The 27,064-nt window shown below is 38.3% G+C and overlaps 1 protein-coding gene across 2 annotated transcripts; it reads right to left on the minus strand.

Moving 5' to 3' along the window:
- Positions 1-13,139: 13,139 nt before the first annotated feature.
- Positions 13,140-26,924, minus strand: GMFB (glia maturation factor beta). Of its 2 annotated transcripts, XM_006185428.3 has the most exons (7): positions 26,776-26,924; positions 22,370-22,466; positions 20,925-20,974; positions 20,185-20,234; positions 19,629-19,711; positions 18,536-18,609; positions 13,140-16,868 (listed from the first exon to the last, which is right to left on the minus strand). In XM_006185428.3, the coding sequence occupies exons 1-7, from the start codon at positions 26,776-26,778 to the stop codon at positions 16,797-16,799; spliced, it is 429 nt and encodes a 142-aa protein (XP_006185490.1). In that variant the 5' UTR covers positions 26,779-26,924; the 3' UTR covers positions 13,140-16,796. The 2 variants fall into 2 exon arrangements, with proteins under 2 accessions (XP_006185490.1, XP_032337969.1); XM_032482078.1 differs by lacking the exon at positions 13,140-16,868 and having other exon boundaries at positions 18,561-18,609; positions 19,629-19,713.
- Between the last annotated feature and the right edge of the window lie 140 nt (positions 26,925-27,064).

The following is a 27,064-nucleotide window of genomic DNA, read 5'->3' on the forward strand; positions in this document are numbered from 1 at the left end:
GCTTTGGGGGGACCTGGGCCCTGGCCTTGAGTAATGAGACAAGAACCCTGAGAACAGAAAGTTGTAGGCCAGCAGTTCCCAATCTTCCAGAGGAGGTCTGCATATGTGCTGAGGAAAGCAATTTTACCTGGTGTTCGTGGGTCACATCTGGACAGGTGACTGAGACGTAAGCCTTGGAAAGAATAGCCATGGCCGGGAAAAATGGGGGGTATAGCAGGAGGCATTGGTTGCCTCCAAAGACAACCCCACTTCTTTCTTTTTGGCAGAGCTCAAAGCGCATTCAAGGATTCATGGCCTTCATGCCATGTGCTCCAAGGAGGAGCCCTTCGCCAGCCCAAGGTTTTGGGGAAAAGTAGCTCCTGCCTCTCCAGAATGATGTCTGATTCCTGGCTGCTCTGCATGGGGCAGAGATGACAGCTGTTCATGTCATTTTCTGTTTACCACATCCATTTATTTCTAAATCACCAGGTTCAGGCTGCGTGCAGCTAGAGAGCACTGGCTGCCCAGCAAGATGCAACTCCTCCTATCAGGTGGCTGTGTCATCCACCTTGCCCTTTGCCCTAGGAGTGCCTGTTACACAACCATTATGAGAGGAACCACTGTACAAAAATGACTCAGCCATCTCATGTGCGCAAAATATGTCTCTTTATTGTTACTGTTCTTTTTGTGTGTGCCTTTTTTTCTCGTAAAATCACATGAAGGTAAAAATTTAAAGATGGTGAAAAATACAGATTTTAAGTGTATAAGGAGTTTCAATACATGCATACACCTGCATAATGACCACCCCCAAACAAGATAAACACTGCCTTCCCCCCACAAAGTTCCATCATTTCCACCTCCCCCCTCCCCCGCTGCCCCGCCATAGGCAACAACTGTTCTGCTTTCTAGTACCATAGGTTAGCTTTACCTGTTCTTGACCTTCATTAAATGGAATTCTATGATATGTTCTCTTTGTGTCTGGCTGTTTTGGCTCACATAATATTTGAGGATTTTCTTTGAGATTCTTCCACAATAGTTCATTTTAAAAACAAGTTTATTAAAGTATGATTTACATAACATAAAATAGACCCATTTTAAGTGCACAATCAATGAATTTAGACAAAAATGATGCACTCAGGTAAGCACCCATAATCAGTATGTTCAACATTTACAAGACCCCACAAAAGCTCCTCTGTGCCCTGCCCAATGCCCAGCCCAAGGCCACTGCTAATCTGTTTTCTGTCTTTACAGATTCGTCTTTTCTAGTGTACCTTATCAATTAAAATTATACACTATGTTTTCTTATGTCTGGATTCTTTCAGCCTGTTTCTGAGATTCATCCATGTTGTTGGTGTATTAGTAGTCATTCCTTTTTATTGCTCTGTAATATTCCATTGTATGAAGACATCACAATTTGTTTATCCATTCTCCTATTGAAGGACATCATTATTTCCAGTCTGGGGCTGTTATAGATAAATATACTATATACATTCTTGCATGAGCCTTTTTGTGAACATATATTACTTAGGAGTAGAATTGTTAGGTCACAGAGAAGGATCTATGTTCTTGATCATTTTTAATCACTTAATTCCAACTCCATTTCCACTTCCACTGACTTAGTGAAAGATTCTGTACCAGGTATTATTGAGGTCCTTCTTCCCAGTGTCACACTAGAGTCCTGGAAATGCACATGGTCACAGCAACAGAACTGGCAGATATTAGAATCATTGCCAAGGCTGGAAACTCTGGTCCCTGCAGGCTCCTGAGGTCACCCTTTCTGTTATGTCACCACCTCCCCAGGGCCCACAGAGCAGGGCATGTGTCTCTACTCCTGGGTTGTGTGGACTGCTTTCTCTCCAGTGTCTCTCCACTTGCGGCCTTGCCCTCTGCTGCTGGGTGTCCTTGTATTCCTCACATTCGAACTCCCTGAGAGACAGGGTCTGTGTGGTCCTTAGGGGTTGCTGTCCTGGTTGGGCAGAGCAGTGCCTAGACTCTAGGTGCCCACAACTGTGCAAGACCCACAGACCTCTGTTCCTTTTCCAGTTGAGGAGACTAGCTATTCTCTCTTCTTCCTCTCCCGGACCCCAAAAACCTTCTCTCAACCCCTTCCCCATCAGGGACACCCAGCAGTCTCTTCAGTGCAGTCAGGGCTTTCGCATAAAGCAAGAGAGCAGCCGACTTCAAACAACTTCTTCTTTCTGTCCTGTCTGCAAAAATCCTCGAGGAATGGACGTCTAAACAGCTAGCCACCTTCACAGTGTATGGGGAGAAGGAAATACAAGAGAAAAACACTGATTGTTATTTTAAGAACTTATTTAACCACATTTCAGCACCAGGGAGTACTTGATCTTCTTTAGGATGGCTTTGCACATGTGATCTCCTGAGGCTGTAAACAGAACGCCCACTGTGTTTCATTCACTCTGCAGGACATACTGCTTTCAAATTTTCTTTGCTGGATATTCTACCCATTTGATCTGTGAGTGGTTACTCAGGCCCTTGAGGTTGCAAGGAACAGAGTCAGGTCCAGGTTGCCTGGATTTAGGGAATTCTATCGTAAGTAAAGGAGCTTAGCACTGAGGAGGCGGCTGTCTGGACACTGCTCCACCCAACCAGGACAACATCCTCAAGAGGACCACACAGACCCTGTCTCTCTGGGAGTTCGACTGTGAGATATATAAGGACACCCAGTAACAGAGGGCATGGCCACAAGTGGAGAGACTCTAGCGAGAAAGCAGTCCATGGAACCCAGGAGTAAGCAGAATCCCAGAGTACGTTGAAACCACAAGTAGCACAAGCATGAGCAGATCAAAATCATGTCTAAGCAGAAGTAAAGAAGTCACTTTCCCCACAGGAGCCTGCTTCTCTTCCTAAACAAGAATGGGAATTGATTCAAACTCAGTAACTGTCAAAATTCAGTATGTTCACTGCTTGGCTGCTACTCTATCTATGGATCACGTCATCCTAGGCTAGGCTCATTAGACCCTGAAACATCACAGAACCTGATGTTGGGAGTCTAGTAACTCCACTGGTTTGGAAAACATGGAAAAAAACATAAGAGCAAACTAGACATAGCAAGTCGTGGTGCATGGAGCTGCTCTTCCCATAGCCCAGAGCACCGTCCTCAGTGTCTCTATACTTGGCAGTCAGGCTGAGTAATGAGTGCATGGGTATCTGCTTTATCATTTGTTAATCTTTGAATTTTACACTCTTTTGTGGTTAATCTTTAAATTGTACACTTTTAAGATCTTTATATACTTTGTTTATTAGGAACATTTCATAATTTTTTTAAAGCCACAAGTTTAGAGGGGGAGGGTATAGCCCAGGGGTGAAGTGCATGTCTAGCATGCACAAGGTCCTGGGTTCAATCCCCAGTACCTCCATCAAAATAAAAATATAAATAAACCTAATTGCCTCCCCTCACAAAAACAAATTAAAAATTAAATTAAAAAATGTAAAATAAATAAATACAGCCACAAGTTTACAACTTAAAAAGAACTCATTTTCCTCCAGTTCTATTGGACCAGCTCCATGTGTTTCTCAGAGAGAGCCCCAGGCTAGTAGAATGGTAATGAGATTCCATCTTTCACCTCCAACCTTACAAGGACTCTCACCTTCCAAAGCTGGGCCACACCCTGGCCAGGCCAGGCTAGGCCGGGGCAAGTGCCAGCCCAGTCATGCGCCACATTGCAATGCACTGGACTGTTTGCAGTGGTGTGGGCAGGGCTGAAGGAAACTAACAAGGGAACATGCAGCCAGCAGTAGCCAGGAGCCGCTACCACACCCAGGCCAAAAGGGTTGTAATAGGAACTGAATCTGAACTCATAATGAGAGGGGCTATGTGGCAGGAAGGGCTAAGATGATCCAGGAGTAAAGGGAAGTCGAACCTGGTTTCCAGGAAGGCAAAGCAGTGAGATTGAGAAGAGACTAACATAGTGGATGGTCAGGTGGTTCGACGGCATGAACAGTGGAACTAGACAGGGAGGTAAGTTCATTACCCTCCTGGCAGAGGATCCGTACACTTCTGCATTTAAAGTGAAAACCAGAAAATGCAGTCTGTGCAGCTCAGAGCTTCCAGTTCCTGGACCATATTCCAACCCCAATGAGGCTAACCTGCACAGCCACCTCAGGTCAGTCTCCTCTGACTGTGAGCAATTGTGAGTAATCTCATGACTAATCCCATGACTAGAGCTGGATTGAAATGAACGCCCAGAAGCATTGACAAAGAGCGTGTGCCACCAATACGACTTCACTGAGGAAAATAAAAGACCTAGCTAAAAGATTTTCCTTGATCTAGGTTTAAAATGATGTCATTTTCACCCAAATTAATTTATCACAATTGTAATCAAAGTCCCAATGAGATTCAAAGCATTATTTTAAAATTCACCTTAAAGAATAAATACAAGAAAATACCAAATAAATCTTTCGAAAACATAGAAAAGTGAAATTATGAGATTTGAAAACATTTGATAAAGCTATAATAATTATAAGTATGACTGAAGCACAAAAATCGACAAACATGTCAATATATTAGAATAATTATTCCAGCAAAAAGACAATTCCACATACTGAGTATTTTTCAAAAGTGGCATCCCAAATTATTGGAAAAAAATTTTGGTAACGTTAAAACCCTTATTGAGGTACATTAATAATTTAAGGTCTCTTTATATCATGTAACTAGGTAAATCCAAGGCTAGCCATTTAAAATGGTAAGACAGGTGGGGAGGGTTAGCTCAGTGGTAGAGCACATGCTTAGCATACACAAGGTCCTGGGTTCAATCCCTAGTACCTCCTCTAAAAATAAGTAAATAAATCTAATTACCTCCCCCTCCAAAAAATAAAATAAAATAAAGTGACAAGACAACATATAAGGCTGGCAAATCTCTGGGCATGGGTGTATTTTTTAAACTAAAACCAGTCAGTTACATCACTCACACACACAAAAACCTCATCCAATCAACAGATTCAATTATGTAAATAGAAAAATAAATTAAAAATTTTTAAACATTAAAGTACCAAAATAAAGAAAGAAACTGAAATATGCCCAGTTAAAAAAAAAGACAAAGGATTAATAAGTACATTGAAAAGTCTAAAATCAAATCTAAAACCCCAGTTGATGAGTGGACAAAAGGTAGGTTCACACACAGTTTACACTTGTGGCTGATTAACAAACATGAGAAAATAGTCAACTCTCCCTAGTAATCAAAGAAAAGCAAGTTTAAAAATAAAGATAATCATTTTGGTAAATCAAGTTAGGTAGTACTTTAAATAAATGAAAATATTCAGTATTGGCAAGGCTTCCTTCTTGCCCATAGCTGCTGGGATTCCAGGTCTGTGTCTTGAAAATAATCCAAAGCATGGAAAAGCCTTTTGCACAAAAATATCTCTAGCAATAGCATTGGAAACAACCAAAATATCCAACAATAGAAGAATTGTTAAATAAACCATGACATATTCACTCAGAAAAATAGAAAATTATCTAATTATGTTTAGGAATAAGTACTTTTTAAGTGGAGAATGTATATATTATGTTATACATTATATGGATACATACCACACACAATTATCTTTTCAAAATACACGGGAAATGATTGAAAGGAAGCTAATATATATTAAAATGCTTGTTTCCAGCTTTATTATTGGCATATAACTTGTAAGTTTAAGGTATATGACATGATGATTTGATACATAGATATACTGCAAAATGATTACCACAATAAGTTTAGTTAACACCTTCATCACCTCACATAATTACCATTTTTTATGCGTGGTGATAACATTTCAGATTTACTTCCTTGACAATACAACAATTCATCAATACATTCAAGTACCTAATACGGTACTGTTAATTATAGTCACCATGCTGTACATTAGATCCCAAGAACTCATTCAACTTATAGCTGGAATTTGTACCCTTTGATCAACATCTCCCCATTCTCACCACCACCATCAAACCCCCAGCCCCTGGCAACTACCATTCTACCCACTATTCTATGAGTTCAGATTTTTTAGATTCCACATATGAGTGAGAACACACAGTATCTGTCTTTCTCTGTCTTACTTAGTTCACTCAGCATAATGCCTTCAAAGATAGAATTTCCTTCTTTTTTATGGATGAATAATATTTCCCTGGGTGTGTGTGTGACACTTTCTTTATCCATTCGTGTATTATGGGCACTTAGATTACTTCTATATCTTGGCTATTGTAAATAATGCTGCAATGAACATGGGGGTGCAGATAACTCTTTAGGAAAGTGATTTTGTTACCTTTGGATAAATACCCAGAAGTGGGATTGTTGAATCATATGGTAGTTCTAGTTTTAATTTTTGGAGGACCCTCCATACTGTTTTCCATACCAGTTTACATTTCCACCAACAGTACGCAAGAGTTCCCTTTGCCCCACATCCTTGTCAACACTTAACTCTGTCTTTTTGATGATCGCCATTCTAACAAGTACAAGGTGATATCTCATGATTTTGATTTACATTTCCGAGATGATGATTGGTAATATTGACAATCTATTTTTGTATCTATTGACCATTTGTATGTCTTCTTCGGAGGAAGTTTTTTCAAGTCCTTTGCCCATTTTTTTATAGAATTGTTTGAAGTTTTTTGCTATTGAGTTGTATGAATTCCTTACATATTTTGGATATTAACCTTTTGTTAGGTGGATGGTTTGCAAATGTTTTCACTTATTCTATAGGTTGCCACTTAATTTTGCCGATTGGTTTTTTGCTGTGCAGAAGCTTTAAGCTTGATGTAGTTCTACTTGCTTATTTTTGCTTTTGGTGCTTGTGCTTTTGGAGTCATATCCAAGAAATTATTGCCAAGACCAGTGTCAAAGAGCTTTTTCTCTAAGTTTTCTTCTAGGAGTTTTATAGTTTCAGGTTTCATTAAAGTTTTATTTAAGACTTTAATCCATTTTGTGAAGTTTTGTGAGTGATGTAAGATAGGGATCTAATCTTTTGCATGTGAATATTCAGCTTTCCCAACACCATTTACTGAAGAGACTATCTTTTCCCCATTGAATATTTTTGCTTCCCTTGTCAAATATTAGTTGACCACATATGTGTGGGTTTATTTCTGGGTTCTTGATTCTGTTACATTGGTCTGTGTCTGTTTTTATGCCAGTACTAGACTGTTTTGAATACTATGGCTTTGTTATAAAGTTTGAAATACGAAATGTGATACTACCAGCTTTGTTCTTCGTTCTCAGGATTGGTTTGGCTGTTGGGGGTCTTTTGTAGTTCTATATGAATTTTAGGATTTTTTTTATATTTTTATGAAAAATACCATTGGAATTTTAAAAGAAATTACATTAAATCTATAGATGTCTTTGAGTAGTATGGACATTTTAACAACATTAATTCTTCTGATTCATGAACACAGCAACAGTGTATGTTTCCATTTATCCAGTGTCTTCAATTTCTTTCATCAACGTCTTAGTTTTCACTGTACAGATCTTTTACCTCCTTGGTTAAATTTATTCCTATTTTATTATTTTTGGTGCTATTGTAAATGGGGTTGTTTTCTTTATTTCTTTTTCAGATAGTTTGTTGTTAGTGTATAGAAATGAAACAGATTTTTGTATGTTGGTTTAGTATCCTGCAATTTTACTGAATTCCTTTATTAGTTCTAACAGTTTTTTGGTGGAGTTTTTAGGGTTTTCTATATTTAAAATCATATCATCTGCAAACAGAGACAATTTTACTCCTTTCCAATTTGGATGCCTTCTTTGTCTTTTTCTTGCCTAACTGCTCTGGCTAAAACAACCAATCACAAACAGCCATCTAGGCTTTTCCAAATAAGGCAAATACTTAAGTACATATAACGAACCAAATTATTTCCTTGCTTTTCTTCAGCCTCTATTCTATAAAAGTCTTTCCCTTAGAAAGCTCCTAACCACTTCCAGTTTGATGCTGCCTGATTTGAATCAGTATTTGCTCACATAAACTTGTAAATTTTAATGTGCCTCTGTTTTTCTTTTAATGGGAAAAAGGAATCCACTTCGTATTTCTCACTGGGAACTGATCTGCAGTTGTTCTAGACTTACAGGTTTACAGGGGGTCAAGGATATCACTTCTAGGAAGCCCAGAAACATTGGCAAACTTTGGGGATCTCAGAGAAAGAGAGGTACTTGCACATGAGGAGATAAAGCAGACAAAACTGGAGAAGTGCCACTAATCCTTGCTTCCTGGGCTTAGATGAGATGATAAGGGCAATTTAAGGGGGAAAAAAAGCATTAGAATAGCCTTGGCATCTTTTGGAAATCTCCAGCTAGAAGTTAACCCATTGGTATTAGTAGTCTTAGAGCTCTAGTTTAATTGATCATAAAGCAAGGACATCTTTGTGTGTTAATCAACACCTCCTGTTATATCTAAGTAACACCTGCCACACAAAACATAACTTTCACAATTTAAAAGCTCGTATCTACCAACTATATGAAGAGCTACTACTGAAATTAATCACAGTGAGATTTTGTTTGGCGAGTCTTCTCTAGAGTAGCAAACAGGTTTAAAGGGAAAAATACCAATACGTATAAAATTACAAATATTGCTGGCAACTGTGATTGTGTACATATCATATTAATTAAGCCTGTACCTAATTAGTACCAGATAAATAGTGGGTAGATAACTTTCTTCAAACTGAAGAATATCCATCTCCAGATTCAAATGGTCCAACAAATAACTAGCACAATGAAATCAGATCCACCCCTAGTCTTACCACAGGGACAGTCCACAATACCAGAAATAAGAAGATCCCAAAAAGCTTCTGCAGACGAGAAAAAAAATGCAATTTATTAAAAATAAACTGGAGTCTGACTGGCATCAGATTTTTAACAACATACTAAAGTAGAAGGTGGAGGAGCCAAGCTCTTCAAGCTCTGAGGGAAAATGATTTCATCCTCTAATTTAATACCCAGGAAAGAAGTGGCACTCTGAATTGGAATAATTTGAGGAAGATTTGAAAAAAGGGCTATTACTAAAGCATGGAATGCTGCAGTCTTCAAAGCCCTGCTGTTCCCATCACTAGGCCCAAGGGAGGAAGGGAGGTTGGGGATACCTAGGACTCAGAAAGGGCAGGTCATGCTGAAAGGGGCTGCCTTGAGTGCAGGAGTGACTTTGATGGAGGACCACAGCCTGCGGAGGAAGCCCTCATGGACTGACTGAGGGAATAGCTACCCTGTCCTCACTCCCTATCCCCCTTAGAGGTTGGCTGAACTTAAAAAGAAACCAGAAGGCAAGGGAGCCAGTGGACATTGTTCCTGAAGCTCAGCCTCCTAGGGGCAGAGACCCAGGTGGAGAAGGGCGGTAAGTGGCTCTGGAGAAGCAAACTGAAAATAGCTGGCACGGCAACCAAACCGCCAATCAACTGTGAGTATGGAGTAAAAACATTCCCAGAAACACAAGAGCTCTCCTCCCATGTGCCGAGCCTCAGCACCATGAGTTAACAAAGTAGGGAAGAGCTGGGATCCTACCAAGGCACCCCAACTAAGGAGCAAGAGAGGAAACCTCAGGACGACAGCTGGCCTTGTGCCTCTAGAGCATCCAGTACATGTACATATTTTAGACGGAGGAAGGGAGGTGAGGAAGTAGGGCTCCAAGGGGAAAAAAGAACTGACAGATTTTCTTTGCTGAAGCATTTGGAAGACTTGCTAGGCATTTGATTAACCTGTTAGGATTTGTAGGGAAAAAAGCAATGAATACATTGAAAATTGAGAAAATGGGAGAAATGATCACTATTAATTCAGTAAAACAAAAGTTATAGAAAGAGTAATCATGAGGAAATCCCAAAAAGTCATCCAAAAAATTAAAAAGACCCCTAGGAAAGAATCATCATTTGAATACTTGCCCCACTCTTGGAACCTCGACCATCTGGTATTAAGTAGAGAAGCAATGACATCCAGAAGCAAGCAACCTACTTACCAGCAAGCAGCATGTGATGCACAAAGAAAGAAACCAGTCCAGGAGAATGGAGTCAGCTTGCCCTGGGCAGGTGTATAAGCTACATCTTTCTGTCTCCTTCCTCCCCATCCCCACGCCCAGGGGAATAAGTGAGAGCAGCAGTGCAAGAAGGTGGGACGTGAGGGCAACCGCTCCCCACCATCCCAGCCACAAGTTCAGCCTGTGCTGACTCGGGGGAAGAAGTTTGAAAGAAATCTGTGATGGAATTTTTAAAACAAACAGAATTGAATCTTAGTAACAGAAAAAGCATTTTTAACAACTAAGCGACTGGAATGTTATGGAATATTATATCATTAAGGAAGACTTCTAACCACAAGGAAAAAGACAGGTTTGACAGGGAACAGAGGTAGCAGTTTAAAAAAGAAAGAAAGAAAGAAAACAACCAAAAATTTGTTATACTCTTCCATTTAAGAATCCTTCATCAGACCAGTTACATAAATTAGAAAAATATCAGATGGTGGTAAGTGCTATGCGGAGAATGAGAACAGATGGGATGTGAGTGTGAATGTGTTGCTACCTTAGGATGGATGATCAAGGAGAGGCTGTGTGAGCGGCAGCATGAAGCTCAGTTCAGAATAAAGGAGGCAGCCACAGGAATACTGCAGGGGATAGGGTGGGGCCTGCGCAGAGAGGAGCATGGGCTACCTTCCCAGAAAGAAGCTACAGCTAGTGAGAAGGCCTGAGCTTGCTGGTGGAGGAACAAAAATAAGCCAGTTTGGCTGAGGTGCAGTGGGCTAGAATGGGACAAAATGAGATCAGAGGGGTATGAAGGGCCAGATCTGAGAGCTGACCCTGATGGCAGAGTGAGCAAGCTGAACCCTCCTTGACGGCCATCAAGGCAGTGACATATGTTTCTTGGAGACCAGATAGTGGCCCCGAGGAAGGGAACTGAACAAGGGACCCTGCTCAAGATGCCAAACAGGAGAAACAAGGGGACCATAACAGAGTTGACTACTTGAAGCCAAGAGTGGGGAGGGACAGTTGTAAAGTCATTAGCCCTAGGAGGCTTGACCTGAGTCAAGGGACTTGCAGCCAAAGTCCCCAGTGGGGGCATTAGCAAGGAATCCCCAAAAGCATTCCTTGGGGGAAAAGAGTTGGTATTTGACACTGGCCACCTGAGGGCACCAACTCCAGATTACATCTGTTTCAGGATATTGTCTTTTTCTGCTCCCATACGTTGCCCCTCTTCTCCAATCCCTGAGGACCCAGGGACAACTAGTGAATGGAGGAGAAAAGCAGGGCAATATTGAGGGACAGGCCACACCCCAGGCCCCATGGTGGGTTTCCCAGCCTGAAACAAGCTTGAAGGAGGTGGAGTGTTAGAAGGGAGAGGGGAGGGAGGGAGCTTTAAAGAACATAAGATGATGAAGTTTTGACATTAGACTAGTTTGGCATTTTTATTTCCTGGAAAATTGAGCGTAATTCCATAATTCTTAAGAGTGACCAGAAAAGTAATGGGGCCAGAAAATTCCTCCAGAGACAGAGAGTTAACCAAAAATGTCATGGATTTCTTGGAGTGGTAGACCTTTTCTTCCTTTTGCTTATTAGTATCTTCTAATTTTTCCCTCTAATGATAATAGTTGTTTCATAAAAGCTCTGTGTGTTTAACGGAGGTATTGTATTTAGTTCAACAAACAACAGATATCATGGTTTAAATGACATTTGAGATGATTTTCAAAGATCATTGACTTTGGCAGGCAGCAGCAGTAGCATGGGGAAGAGGTGTTTCTGTTGGTGGGGGACGAAGCTCAGTGCATGTTTGTATCAAAGTTGGGCTGGAATTAGTGTAAATGTAGGGAATAGGGGCAGGTGAAACCAGAAATGGCACTAGAGTTGGGTATTTTTATACACAAGTGAACAAACATGTCTATATTAAGTAATGGAAGGTTTCTAGTAAGATATGAAGAGAAACCCAGAAAAAGTTGACCAACCAACCAGGCCTCAGAAAGAGGGAACTGTGAAGAACAGTCCTGGATCAAAGGGGCTCTAGGAACCCAGGAGGCAGGAGCATAGCCCTTCAACTCGGGGCTCAATCTTTCATGTGATCCAGCTGCTTACTGTGCACCTGCTTCTTTCTCTACTTCCTCAGCTGGAATCTTCTTTTCCTCTGCTCTGTAGGTTGCACATGGCCTCTTCTCCCTCCAATAGCATTTTTCCAAGTTCAGATCCCACTGCTAACTGCCTTATTCAAGAGAATGAGATCATCTTTCCAATTATGAGGAATTGGGCTATAAAGCACCTCTTTATGAAGTACTTTACAGTTCAGTACCTGATACTGGGAAAGCGATTGGCCCAGCTCAGTGTTTGGTACCAGTTAGGCAACATCTTAGAGGCTGGTGGCCCTTGGGATCAACCAAGGTGAGACACTCTGTGTGTACTGAGGATGGGGAGGGTGCTGAGGACGAAAAGGTACAGGCGTGTGGAACAAATCATGGCTGATTAAAGGCTTACTCCTTCAGCAAGGGGCCTAAATCCCAGGGCAACACACACACACACACACACACACACACACACCACTTTTTTGTTGCTGAGAAGTGAAAAGGACAAAAAGACAATGTAGGTTAAAAAATTTAGGAGCTGGCTGTTTGGGTAGCTAAATGCTCTAGCCTGGCCAATTGTCCTTGTGAGATTCTTGGATACAGGAAGGTATAAACAGCTCCTTTCACAACTGTAAACAAATTGATTCTACCACATCATCAATCACAATTAGTATATGGTAAAATCTAAACACTACGTATCAGTTATCTGTATTCATTCAACAGATACCATGACACACAAACCACAGACAATAGTCTCCCATAATGGCAGGATGGGTCTTCAATGGACATTTAATAAGGTGATAAACTATATTCAATTAAAGATCTTTCAGTTTAATCTGATCTCTAAGGAAGTACAAATCCCCTCTAACTTACAGTTTTCCCTTTGAAAGCCAGGGTTCATTATTTAAAATTATGCCTTCTGCCCCTAGCAACAAATCATTTTAGCATCAGCCCAAGTTTTAGAAATTTTCATAATCTCATTTTATTTTCCCTCCCTCCATCCTACTTTTGCCAAGTGATTTGCTTATCTTACCTGTCAGTTTTTCCAGATAAAGAGAACAACTGAATCTGTGTGGTTCCCACAAATGCCACAATTGAGTCAGGCAAACAGTAACCCCAAAAGGGAGAGGAGGTGAGTAAAAAATGAAAAGCTAGAAGTCCTTTCATGTTAACATTTTATTTAAACCAGTACAAGCACCATGCTTAACAGAAGACTGCCCAAAATAAACATGCAATATGAACTCGCAGAGACTGAAACCGCAGCTTCAGAAGTTGCACCAGCCGTTGATTCTGTTAAACGATGACAGGGAACTGTTAAAATTCACAAGACTAACTAAACCATTAATGTTTCAAGCCTCCTGAACGAGATTACATTGGACCATCTAAAGCAGTGGGAACTACCCTGGCATGTTAGTGATCTCAAACAATATTCAAGTAATTACATGTATATGAACTATACTCCAAAAAGCAAGAAAACACAGTTTCTATCACAACCTCAAAGTAGTTGTTTTAACTATTACAGGAACATGATCACTGATTTGAAATGTCAAGTGGCATAACAGGAAACAAGAATTTCTCAAGAATATTCAACTTGGGACCATTGGTATTAAGTGGCCTAAAAGATTTACATTCTTCCAGAAATACAAAATAAGATTTGTCCAGAAATGCTTGAGATACTTCTTCACATTAGCTGCAAAGGCTCAAATCCTGTAGATTCCAGTATTATCAGTCTATTGAACAAACAGGGAAAGCAACCGTACTAAGAATATTTGAATTGATAGATTACGAGTTACTCTCTACTTCCACCAAATATCAGCATTTAAACTCTTATGAAAATATCTTTTCATCACTAGTCCACATTATGGATTAATGACATTGCTAGTGTTTTAACGCAATCCAAACATATGTTTAAGTACCTTCCTTACTATCATATATGGCTGGGAAACAAAGAAAGCCAAATTCAATTTGGCAATAAACTCCTTTAACTGGCCAATGTTTAGTTAAAGTGTCAGACCAGGATACAGTTTATGGCTACATTTGACTCCTGAAAATAGGAGACAAAAGGAGAGAGAAAAGTGCTGAGAGACATTCTGCTACAAAGATCATTTAGTAATGACAAAAAAAAATTTAGCAACACCCTCTTTAACAAGAGTGTGTTTAACTGCATTAGGCATTTAGTAAACTTTTTAGTTATAGACAATTTGCACATTTATTTTAGAAGTCAATTAAACAAAAACAGTCAAACAACTTTTTTCCTAACATAATTACTTCAATACCAGAACAAAGTGAATACTATTGAAAACTCCTGACATTTTGGAATTTCAGCATAGTAACCTGAGAACAGTTTTCTTCACATGTCATTTATGCTGCCACAAAAACCATACTAAAAACATGCTGTGATTACTAATTGGTTCTATTCTGACAACATTAGATGCTATGCAGAACTTACGCAAGGCCAACAATTTCAAAACTAATGCTGACTTACAAGACCATGAAGGAGGTTCCCAGGAAAAAAGCTGCTGCCAAAAAGGAAAGATTAAGGTTTAAGGCTGAATGGGAATGGCTGTACCAGAAGCGGAATGTAAAAACCGGAATGAAACCTGGAGTGACTACTTGAGAGAAGGTAGAAAAACAGACCAAATAGGAAATATACTTTAAAAGAACAATGCAAAATTTGGTTAGAGGAAAGGGAGATTTATATAAAAGTCGAGAATATTCTAGGGCAAGGGATCTATAACTCTTACAGGACAGAGGAAGTGAAAAAATGTTCTACTGATTCCCTAACCTCATCTATTGTCTTGCAAAAATACATGGTATTAATAAAGTCAGAGAAGCTCAAAAAAGCACGGTTTATCACAGCTCTTTGCCCCCATGAGAGAACAGGGGAAATAAGAGTTCCATGTGTAGAGGTCAACATTATCCGACATTATGGAGGACTTTCCGATAAAAAAAAAAAAACCCTAAAACATGCAAGACAAAAATAAGGAACCTCACTAAAAAATACATTCTTGCAGCACTAGTTACTTTCTCATATTGCTGCGAACCAGGTGAAACAAAATCTCATTTCCTTCATTCAAAAACATTATAAAGTCTCCATTTGCTTGAATTACATTAGCATTTCTGCAGAATTATAAGCATTATTCTCCAACATCAAAACAGCTGTTTAAAGAATCCTTAAACTTCCTGGGTGAAGCGCTCTCTCTGGAAACTGGAATAAAGAACGCTTCCAGTTCATTAATCAAAACAAATACCAATTCAAGCACTTCCTCATCTCTAACTAACTTCCTATTGCTTCCTCTTTTTTAGATTAGTGAAGCCAAACAGTGTTAGAAACAGAAGATTCAATATTGTGAAAATTCCAACTATCTTTACCTCTTCATTAAAGTTGGCACAGAAAACTAAAAAAAAAAAAATGCAAACCATCTATGAATGGGAAATATGTCAATATAAAAAAAGTCTTTGCTAGTTTTGAAATGATTAAGATATTCTTAATATAAGAATCCACTCACCAAATCTGGTTAGCCTAGAGTCTCAAGACCTTTCGTCAAATTCATGTCAAAATAATGTTAAACAGTTATTTATATGTTTTTAGAGTACACTACATATTAGAACCCTTGCTTTAAAAATGCCAAGGATGCCATTATCTAACAAGACATGTGTCCAATTTAGAATATCTTCTGACATTTAGGATATAAGATGCGATTCCTATTGATGCGTTAATGTTATTAACTATGCCCAAGGTTTTGAGATAAGTAATTTTTTCCTATGGCACAAAACGAATTACAAATATACCCCAAATTATAACTCTCAACTACCATATATTCACCAATTCAAGTAGATAGTTGGAATTTTTAAAATAGGAAATTGATTTTATTACAAATTTCAGATACACTTATTAGAAAATTGTTTTACTTGGACCCTTTACAAAAGTATTAACTTCACCAAATCTGGAATACTGGCAGTGTAAAAGTCTTAAACTAACTTTAAAGCTAACAAATCAAAGGCACAGTATTAACACATGTAAAATAACTAGTATTCACAGGACAACATTAAGAGGTGCTTTATAAATAAAGGGTTTTTAACCTAGATTCAATACTATCTAGAAATGATACAACTAGGAATGAAGCCCTTGGTTAGTTACAATCCATCAGTTTCTAAGACTAAAATGCTATTTCCATAAGAAGAAAACCTAAGAGTCGTAACTTTATTATAAAATCTAACTTCCAGACCTTAAGAATGAGTGATTGATGAAAAGTTTCTGGACATGATTAAAAAGATATAGAAAACTAAAGGCGGCATGGAATTGATGAAAAAGTACTTGTAATGCAGGTTATACTACGGTAAATTATTATTCATAGCTCAAAATTGGGTCACTCAAGTCTTTTATCTCAAAGTGATTTCAAAGATTTGACAAGTGATAATACGCTATTTTCATATATAAACTGCTAATATCCAGTATTTGTCAAAAGGAGGCAACTGTTGTCTATCACAATCTAATACCCACTTTCCAATGGTGTCTGTAAATAGTAACAAATTCTGAACCATAAGTTATAGAAATTAGTCACAAGAGTGCAAAAAGTCCCTGGAGAGAAGTAGTCCACCTAACAATTACAAATATAAGGAAACACTTTACGAAGGTTCATTACTATGAAGATGATTTCCCCTTTGTTCAAACTGAACAAATGAAGAATTTTTCTTTACTGCAGGAAACAAACTGTAAGTAACAGTGCATTTTTAGGCATAAATAAGTATTTATGTCTGGTTCCAGTATGGTCAGGTTAATACATAAATACTTTAGAAACAAAGAAGTTCACATTAGTGGAAAAATCCAAGTTTCTCACGTAACCATTCTTCAGTTAGGTCTTCGGTATTTCTTATTTCAAATACCTTAAGGAAAAAAATCAAATACGTTGTATATTTGAATATTAAACACCAAATTCTCCTTTCTTTCACGTTGGTAATGACTTAATCTGTGTAAAATAGATATAACTTCACTGTTTTTTAAATGCTAAGGCCTCAGTTATCAAAGTTTAGCAATCAAGATGGCATAAAATCAAAACTCTCTTACAAGCACAAATCTTCAAATATTCTCAAAGAGGAGTTCTATAGATGTTACCCACTAAAAGAGACACCCACGTATACACAACTAAAATCAGTCGAACTAGTGAGGAGTTGGAAGAACATGTGCCAAGCCTCCACGGGTGGAGGAAATACCAGCTGTTCAGATACGGCTGGATTAGAGGTCCATGGTCACAAACCTCAAGCCAGAATCGGAACACACACAGGCCCAGAAAGTATAATGGCTACAAAGAGACAATGTAATACAGCAGAAAGAGTGGGATTTCAGGCAGATGTGAATTTGAATCGTAGCTCTGACATGTACTAATAAGCAACCGTAGGTAAGTCATTCATCCTCAAATCTCAGTTTTCCCAGCTACAGAACAGGAACTTCACCATCAACCTCACAGGGTTGTGGTATGGATTCAATTAGATTATTTGTAAAAGTAACTTGTAAATTGTAATGCCTTAATTTCAGTACTTTAGGGCATGCCTGGAATTAGAACAGACATAAGGCTGTTAACAGAGCTCCTTCCTAACCATCCAACCTACTTAAAGCAACTGCAGAGTATTCCTATGGTACAAATGAGGAAAAGCGGTATCTATAAGTTGGTATCAATAACAACCATATGGGCTAAAGGGAGAAAGCAGAGGGCACTTAAAAACATCCCCTCAGTTGACGATTAAGCACCCAAAGGGAAAATACTGATGCTGTCCTTAAAATAAAACCTGAAAGGAAATATTACTTCAGTGATATAATATTCTATTTCAAAACTTTAAATGTATCTACTTTTTCGACTCTAATTAATATATGGAACCTAAATAAAGTTTGAGCGCAAGTACCCCTCTTACCTTTAACCTTCAAAAATGCCGTAATACAATGGGGACATGGTAAATGTTAAAGCTTGTGTCTCACATGAAACACAATGTTCTAACTTAACAAAGCTAATATTAATAAGTACTCTTAACAATTTAATTTTATACCAGTACCTCCATTAAAAAAACAAATAAACCTAATTACCTCCCCCAACAAAATTTTAAAAATAAATAAATTAAAAAATTTTTTAAATTTAATTTTAGATCTGGAAACACTACAGTTAATTGTATAATATGGAATCCCAGCACAGAATTTGGTTCATTTAGTCTATGATAAAAGGCTCCGAGAAGTCAATGCTGACTTTTACCTATTAGAAATTACATTATGGAAGATGAAAAATTCTCAATAGGTTGAATAGTTACACTGGCTTCTCTAAAGCTGCCTACATTTTGAATGTGATTTCTTCTAATCAATTTATAATTTCCATTCAAAAAACACACTTTTGGTTAAAGACATCTACCATTCTATTTCCAACTAATAAAAAGCTCTAATTTACTCCTCTGTTCTAAATAACGCTCACCTGCACGAAGAAATACTTAACTCTTCAGATTATTTAGGTATTGCTCTATTTACAAAGGGAAAATATTGTCTCAACAAGCAAGTCAAATATAAATACCACCTTGGTTAGTTCAGCTGTTTGGACTAACTTATTCTTACTTCCAGCATACATCATCTGTTGTTCAGGCTTACATCCTAGAAGAGATTAAAATAGAAATGAGACTTAGATTTTGAAAAAGTGATGGGTTTTCATTTTCACTTTAAAAAAATGACACATTTAGGATTTCGTACGCTAACGAGTTTATAAAAACTTGTCTAAATGTGTAAGAGCTGTATTTTGAGACTCATACTGCATATTGTCTGAAAAAGAGACATAGCTAAATAACCAATGAACAAGGCTTTAGGTCAACAAAAATACATGTGGCTAGATTTCTATGTATCTTGACTTCTAGAGCCTTGCAAATACTTTAAAACTTTTCAGCACTATCTTAATTTTGATGTTAAGTATCAAGATCAATTTTACAGATGCCTAATGTATAAAGGTTTTGGGATGTTGGTGGGTGTCAGTGGGATGGGGAGACTTGCTCTCAAAAAGTTAGTCTGCTTACATAATTAAAAAACAGACTGCAGTATATTTTAAGTGCTATGTAAATGATACAAATAATAAAGTTTAGGAAGGAGTTCAGTGAGTAGAAACTTTATTGTGGGCTAGAACAGTGGTGGCAGTGGAGTTCTGGTGATATGGATAGCTCAAATACCAATAGGCCATTTTAATATCCAATGTAAGCTACTCTGGGACTATTCTCAAGATTATAAGCATATAATTGGTAACTATTATTTAAAGATAAACACAAATATATATCATAATCTTACACAAAGTTCACATACTTATAAACAAAATTAAAATACAGAAGAAAATGTACTTTTGACATTTTAAATGTCATTTCAAATTCCTTAAAATGTGTGTATAATTTGACCTAACAATTCCATTTCTAGGAATTCATCCTAAGAAAAGAAAGTTCTAGGAGATAATACTTCATAGTAACTTATTTTTAGTGATGCATTCACATGCGCATGTGCGTGCACACACACTGCAATTTAGGTTATTCAACATAAATATTTTCATCCTTAAAACGAGCATAAAAGTTGTCTAGTATAAAAATGGCTTAATTTGATTAGAACCAAATACGAACTATTTAAAGAGATTCACTTACCAACAGGACTGGAGAAAATAAAGCACAGGGGGTATGAAACTCTTCCATCATCATGTTGATATTTATAACTATAGACAATGAAGGTTTTTCTCAAGTTAAAGAAACTAATAAAACTACTGTTCTATATGAGCCAAGCACTTACCAACAAAGGTCTGAAAGAAAATATACACCTAGGGAGCTAGTGAGTGGTAAATTCCTGTCCTATCCATTTAGGCCACACCTTCATTATTCATTTTATTTCCACAAAATTATAAATGGGCCCCAAAGACAAGTTATAAAATCATATACTCTATCACAAATAAATTTATTTAAAAAGTATGAATTTCTTCTCTTTCTCAATTTTTACTATAAACACATAAAAGAAATTTAAAAAAATATACATCAGCTTTCTGACTTTTTTCCAATATGCGAAAACATTTTAATTTGGTCATGATCGTGGTGTAGAAGAAAGTATTATAAAATATATGTCTTTCAAAAGTTGAACAAATGTACTTCATAAATAAAACTGTGACCACTAAAGAAAACGGATCTTTTTAAAGCACTAAGAAAAGGATATCGAGGTTGGCGTTCAGGTAGTTCATCTTTAAGTTCATCTGGTGAAATGCCCTGGCACCACAAAGAAAAACAACTTACAAACATTTCTTACCCGTAAGTTCTTAAGAGATATACCAAGCACCCATTCTACTAATAGGTATAAATTCATAACCTTATATCACAACATAAAATTTTATTTTACTAAATTGTACATAAGCTGAGGTTATTAAACCCTCAGTCCAGTGAAAGCCCACTCCAGCCCACTCAGTTTAGTTCCATTTATTAACTAAACATGGAACTGAGGGGTAGAGTAATCTATGCACATGTTCCAACTGTCAGGAAATACTGAGTGATATATGTCAATCCCTCAGAGCAACAACAATATCTGATTTAGGGAAAAAAGGTTAATTTCTTTTCCCTCTAAATTAGTTACTTAACTTGACAAACTAAATATCTAGGTTACACAGTTTTAGTTTTTAAGTACTGGCCAAGCAATTTAGAAGCAAGTTATAAAGCTGATTCAGTTTTTAACCAGACAAAGTAAGTTTCTACCACTTATTACACTGGATTTCATTAATGCTTTATGGAAGGTGATTAAATTAGCAAGATAATGCACAATAATTAGCACATGCTTTTCATGAATAACGAGCATGTATTTAAAGGTTTAGAACTCATTTCAGAAGTACATGTAACTAGTACAAGCATCTTTTGGGCAATAGTAATTGCTTAACTATAAAGCTGTATTTAGCTGATCAAACCAACCTCAAGCTCTTCATCCAGCACCACCAGGCGTTTATCCTTATCAATTTTCACTAAAATAAAAATACAGTATGAGTAAACTGTGATTCTAACGTGACCTTGATTACCCAATGCACAGAGTCCTAGCCCTTTTTTTGGCATCCAAAATTAAAACATGAAGAAACACAAGCATAAAACTCATTTGCAGTTTTAGTTTATGATGTATTAGCTAGCTTTGCTTTTCAAGGAGTCAGCATTTAAAAGCTTTACCCACAATTCCCAGCACCTAATTGGCTTATTTAGAATTTTATGTCAACTCTTTACAATTACTGTGTATACAAAGAATTTTGTAACTCAAATGCAACTTTCTGGATGATAAGAAAAGGTCTGAAAAGCTCACTGTGATTGAGACTGGCTTATTGAACATGGTTAGAATTACAATCAAAAAAGCAGAGCAAGGGTCAGGATAGAACAACCGCCAGATTCCCAGCTTCTCCAGAGTCGGGATTTCATGGTGCAGTATGATGACTCTGAGAAAGTAAATTACCAAATAGCAGTGGTATCTCTATTCAAGTATATGTAACATAATCCAAAGCCAAATCAAAATATGTTTAGATAACCTATGCCTCTATTCTCTTCCATTCCTCTGAAAAGTTAGCCTTTTTTTGGTTTTGCATTAATTTCATAGTAAATCCTGTGAAATACAATATGATCTCAGATAGCTTTATCCTTTGTGGCAAAATGACACTGACACATAGTTTCATTTTTAAAAACTGTATGCCTATGTTGTAGTATTTGTAAAAGAACCAGAATTCATGACAAGTTGTCACCACCCCACTAATTTCCATCTGCCAGATGCATCTCTGTTATGAATCTACAGAATTCTACATTCTAACCCCCTCATCCTTCATCTTTCTAAATCACTACCCACATATTAAATATTACCTAAGAATATAAAAGAAATCTGCGTAACATCAGATACAGCTCACAGTAGAAGATGCAATATGCAAATCATTTTTTCCATTGTCAAAAGTCAGTGACACAAGTACGCTCCATGAAACTAGAGTTCAAGCCTAGAATTGAAGTTAAGACCCAAATCACTTTGAACACAATGCTAAACTATACCATTTTAGGTGTAGACAAAGGTTTCTGTTTGAGGATGAACAGCCAGGCTATTTTCAGTCTCTTGAGAAGTTAAAGGATGGAGTTGGATGGATCACTACAAATGACCAAGTGACCAAGAAGATGATCATCTTCTTCAGAGCTATGCAGACAGCTGAGGGGGGAGATAGGACACTCTACCTCTGTTCTGCGATAGTAGCTTTACCTACTTTTTAAAGTGATATAAAAGTGGGGGGAGGGGATTAAAACAGGAGGAGGCAAATTACTTTCTAAAGGTTCAGGTTATTTGATGTAGCTATAGAATAAAAACAAAGACCATGTAACGAAGACAATCACTGTTAGCTTACTTATAATGGCAGCATTGTTTGTTTCTTTGCGAAAACGAAACTTTCTCAGCTTTTCTACTAGATCTTCAGCAACATCACAAACCACCAAAGACTCACTCTAGAAAAGTAAAAAAATCATGTTATCAAATGCCATGACTTCAGTATATTTACATGTTAAAGTTATAAAACTTAATAGCTTGAAGAAGGTATACTGACATCTACAAATGTAGATAATTATATAAAAGTATTAATGTGAAACACATGAACACTTAAAGGGCTTTTAAATCTACCAATCTTTGTACCTACATTATTCAATTATATATATTTGTTCATCTTATATGTAGGGTATAATTTAACTTTATCTTTGGCTACTCAATATCTCAAAGAACTAGACACGTAATAATGTGCAATTTCATCAGAGGGAGAAGGGAAGAATATGGGAAAAGTCAAGGAACACTGCTATTAGAAAGTATAATATTTTTGCACTATGCAGGAAGAACAGGAAAATCACGTTACTGCACTTAGAGTTAATAAGACCTTGGTTCGTTTTGGGGTCTCAAAACTTACGTAAAAAAATAAAATAAGCAAAAGTATGAAAAATAAAACATAAGAATAAGGATCAATTACATTTTATATCTTAATTAAATGACTACAGGATCAAAAAAGAGGAGCTATTAAGAATTATGAAAGCAAAACCAGATGAAACAAACATAAAAACTCAAAGAATATTTTATTAATTATGAAAAAATATTAGAGGCTCTTCTCCAGAAACTAAGCAAGGAAATGATCAATATCACTCTTCTTTCAACAGTAAAAATGTATTACTGATTGCAAGCACAGGGATACAAATCTTTTTTTCTCTTTAATATGTAACTTTGAACACATATGAAAGTAGGAAATAGTATAGTGAAACCCACTTAATACTCAGCTTCAGCCATTATCAACACACAGCTAATCTTATTTCATCCAACACCCTCAATACTGCCCTCATGGATTGTCACACAGTAAAGGCCAGAGATCATTTTAACTGTAAATATTTTAACATGTTATTAAAATGACAGTGTGTTCCACTAAAAACATAAGGACAATAACATTATCTTAACTAAAAAACCAACAATAATTCCAGTCTCAATTATTCAAGTAAAGTTCAAAGTTCAAATTTTCCTCCTTTTTTTTTTTTAAAACAGTGAGTCTGATTGAGTCAGGTTTCAAACAAGGTCCATGTTCTTTGGTCTCTTCATATATAGATTCCCCCTTTCTTCTTCAAAATTAAAATTTTTGAGACCAATGCCAAATACACATGTCCTACTATAACCCAAAACAATTAAGTCTTCCAATTTTAAGTTAAAATTAAAATTAATAAAAGCCTGCTTTTTCACCCTGTGTTGGGTAAATAAGAGCATATGTTACAGCAGGAAATGGCTATCAATTTTAAATTGTCCTATAAATTTGCAACTCTGGTAATATGTAAGGTGTGATATGCCACAGGATATGCTAGTTATACAATTAGGAATTACATCCTACCAATATATATTATCCCATAAATTAGGCTCCTGAAGGAGTCATGTACATCCAACCTCTTAGTTCTCTTTAGAGAAAGAGATGCTAAGTCACACAGAGCTTCTGGAAGGCAGTATTCAACCTTAGTCTATTTTTTCCTATCTTTCAAGAAAGACATAGAAATCAGAAAACTAGAATTTCCATTCTCTCTTTAACCAAAGATCGAACCCATTAGTAGAAACTAATAAATACTTTAGATTTCTGCAGGTAAACAGCAATTTGTCACGAGTCTTATATTCCAGGTCTGATAACCAGAGCTGCTTGTGCAATCCTGACACTCTAAAGATAATAAACCAAGTGAAAAACATGCTGTGATTTAATCTATATAGCTTTGTTTTTCATTTTCACCCCTCCCAATACCATACTAATGCCAAGAATTCCCTTCTACAAGAAAAAGGATCACAGCTCAGCCAATTCTAATTGCTTCCAGTTAACAGAGGTATTTAAAAATGAGTATAATGCCCTGAAAACAACACTATATGGTAAATGTTAATACAGAAAGTTAAATGGAGAGTTGAGTTCAAGTGTTCATTTATTGGTTTACCTACACGATGAACATTTAATGAGTGTCAGCACCATGCTAAGTGCTAGGGATACAATTATATAAAATAAACAGATTAAAAATATGGGCCTGCCCTCAAGTAGCTTATTAACTCTAGTAAAGAAGAGACCTATATCAAAAGCATCAGGTTAAAAAAAAGTACACCTTTGTACCTAGAATAAGAGCTAGGAAGGAGAGATGATGCTATGAGAACTCAAGACTAGTGAACAACAGCATGGTCACAGGAGGCTTGCCTAAAAAAGGCATCTAAAGGACCAAAACTGCCTATGCAAAGATCTTTGGATTAAAGTAAGCACAGCACATCTAAGATAATGAAAGGCCAGTGTGACAGAGAATGAGCTGTAACATGTGTAAAAGATGGATGGCAGGGACTGGAGCACATAGGGCCTAGAGGGTCATATTAAGTTTTTCAGTCTCTATCCTATGAGCAAAAGGAACCCACTAAGGTGTTTTAAGCAGAGTGGTAACAGGGAAAATAATCAGATTTGCATGCAGAAAAGCCAGGCAGAGAGCCAGGATGAATACAGCAAGACAAGTTAACTAGTCCAGGTGAGAGATGAAAAGTAGCTTAGACAGGTTGATGAGAATAAAGAAAAGTATGTGAATACTGCTAACGATTGTTAACATGTATTAAACACTATGAGAGAAACACTGTGCTATGTCCTTTACATGGACCTCCCTTCATGCTCAAAACAATCCCATGAGATGGGTATTATATTATCCCCATTTTGCAAGAAACTAAGGCTTAGAGAGGTTAAGTGTCTTCCCCAAAGTTACACAACTAGGGAAGCCAGGATTCAACCCAGACAGCCTGACTTCTAGCCCACGCTCTTAACCACTACAGAAGAGCTGTTGACAGACTGGATACTGGGAGGAGTGCATTAGTAAAAAGATGACTCCTAAGCTCCTTGCTTGTGTAACAGACTAAATGGTGCTGTCTCTCACTAAGTTAAGGAACACTGAGGAAGCCACGTTTGAGGGGAAAGAGATGAGTTCTATTCTGGACAAACTGAAGTGGCTTTGAGGCACTCAAGTGGGGAAAGCATCCCAGGAGATGTTAACTAAACAATGAGATATAGAGATCTGGGCTGGATCTCAGAAGTAAGATGTGCAACACAAACTAGAAAGTTATCTACATACAGGTAGAGGGTAATTGAAGCTATCAGTGTAGGCAAGAAAGGATGGACAAGGAATACAGAATTAAAAACGAAGCATTTTTAAGATGGAGCTGAAGACTTATTCGTGATGTACATACACGGAAGGAAAACTGCATGGAACACAGATCAACAGGAGAAGTAGGAGAAACACCAGTTCTGTATTCCAGAAGCCAAGGGGAAAGCACGAGGGAAGAGAATGTTCCCAAGCGGAGAGCGTGGTCAACACCCAATGCAGCTGAAAAGTCAGAAGAGATGAGAACTGGAGAGTCCTTTGGATATAGGGACCACGGCAGGATCTATTCGATGGAGGTGGGCTGAGAAATGAGTGGGAGGTCAGAGAAAAGAACAGTGGGAATTTTGTATTCTGTTTCTAATGAAAGAAACGATCGCATTTTAAAGCCCGGCGGTTAAGATCCAGGAAATGCTCGTTCGGGCAACTGATTTCATTCTCCATTTTTTTTTTTTTTTTTTTGACCGTGGGGTCGAACTCATACGAGAACGTCAAAGCCCCCAGACCATGCAAAACTAAAGCTTTTGACAGTCACTTTAAGGCCAAGAGCCAAAGCGTTGGGTCAAAAGGTTTCCAGTTCCTATAACTCGAAGAAAGCAAGGATAAGAAGACATCCTTAGAGGCAGGCTGGGGGAAAGAGGAGAAAGAAGCTAAAGCGAGGCCGAGAGAATAGAATCAGAATTGGAGCCCCCTCCTTGCAAAGGCGGCCAGGCGGAAGGTGCTCGGCCCCTGCCGGCCCTTCAGGCCTGGCCCGGGCCCTAGCAGAGAAGCCTGCGTTTAGGGGAGCCCTCCGCTGGGCCAGACCCCTGGTTCCGCCGACCCTTCAGCGTAGAAGCTGGAACCCTCCTTCCAGAAGTACGCAGTGAGCAGGAACCCACTCCTACTGGTCGCACCCTAGTCCCCGGGCCCGCTAGGCGGACTGACCCCGGGCCCGGCAGGAGGATGCTGTCCTTAGGCGAGGAGGCAGCGGCGGCGGGCGGAGGCCAAGTCTCAGCCTGTGGGTACCCACCAGCAGCCGGGCCGGAAGCGGCCGCCGACCTACACTGGGCGCTGCCCGCCGAGACCCGCTCTGGCAAACAGGAAAGCCAGGCGGGCTGACCCAGTCCTCCGGCCCCCGCCCTCCCCGGCGGCAACTCACCATTTTCCTTCCGGCCGTCAGCAGCCTTTCGCCTTCCCTCAGGCCCCTTTAAGAATGGCACAGCTGTCGCCTCCCTTCCTGCCCGGCGCCTGGCAGAGCCGCCCCCACCGAGCAACGCGGCAGCGGCGGGCCGGCACGTGACGGCAGGCGGTGGAAGGCGGGCGGCGCGGCTCAAAATTAGCCGGAACGCGAACTGTCCGTCTGTTCTGCCTTCTCTAGGGGTGGATGTCCTGTCTGGGAGCGGGCGATCCTGCCAGTATACACATTCTCTTGTAATGGAAAAGAATCT

Source organism: Camelus ferus, chromosome 6 (assembly GCF_009834535.1).
Source record: "Camelus ferus isolate YT-003-E chromosome 6, BCGSAC_Cfer_1.0, whole genome shotgun sequence".
Taxonomy (NCBI): Eukaryota; Metazoa; Chordata; class Mammalia; order Artiodactyla; family Camelidae; genus Camelus; species Camelus ferus.

Coding starts and splice junctions, on each gene's coding strand:
- GMFB (XM_006185428.3), bottom strand. Junction 20,975..22,369: donor AAACAATGCTGCCATTATAA/GTAAGCTAACAG, acceptor TTTTTATTTTAG/TGAAAATTGATAAGGATAAA. Junction 18,610..19,628: donor TATTTTCTCCAGTCCTGTTG/GTAAGTGAATCT, acceptor AATCTCTTCTAG/GATGTAAGCCTGAACAACAG.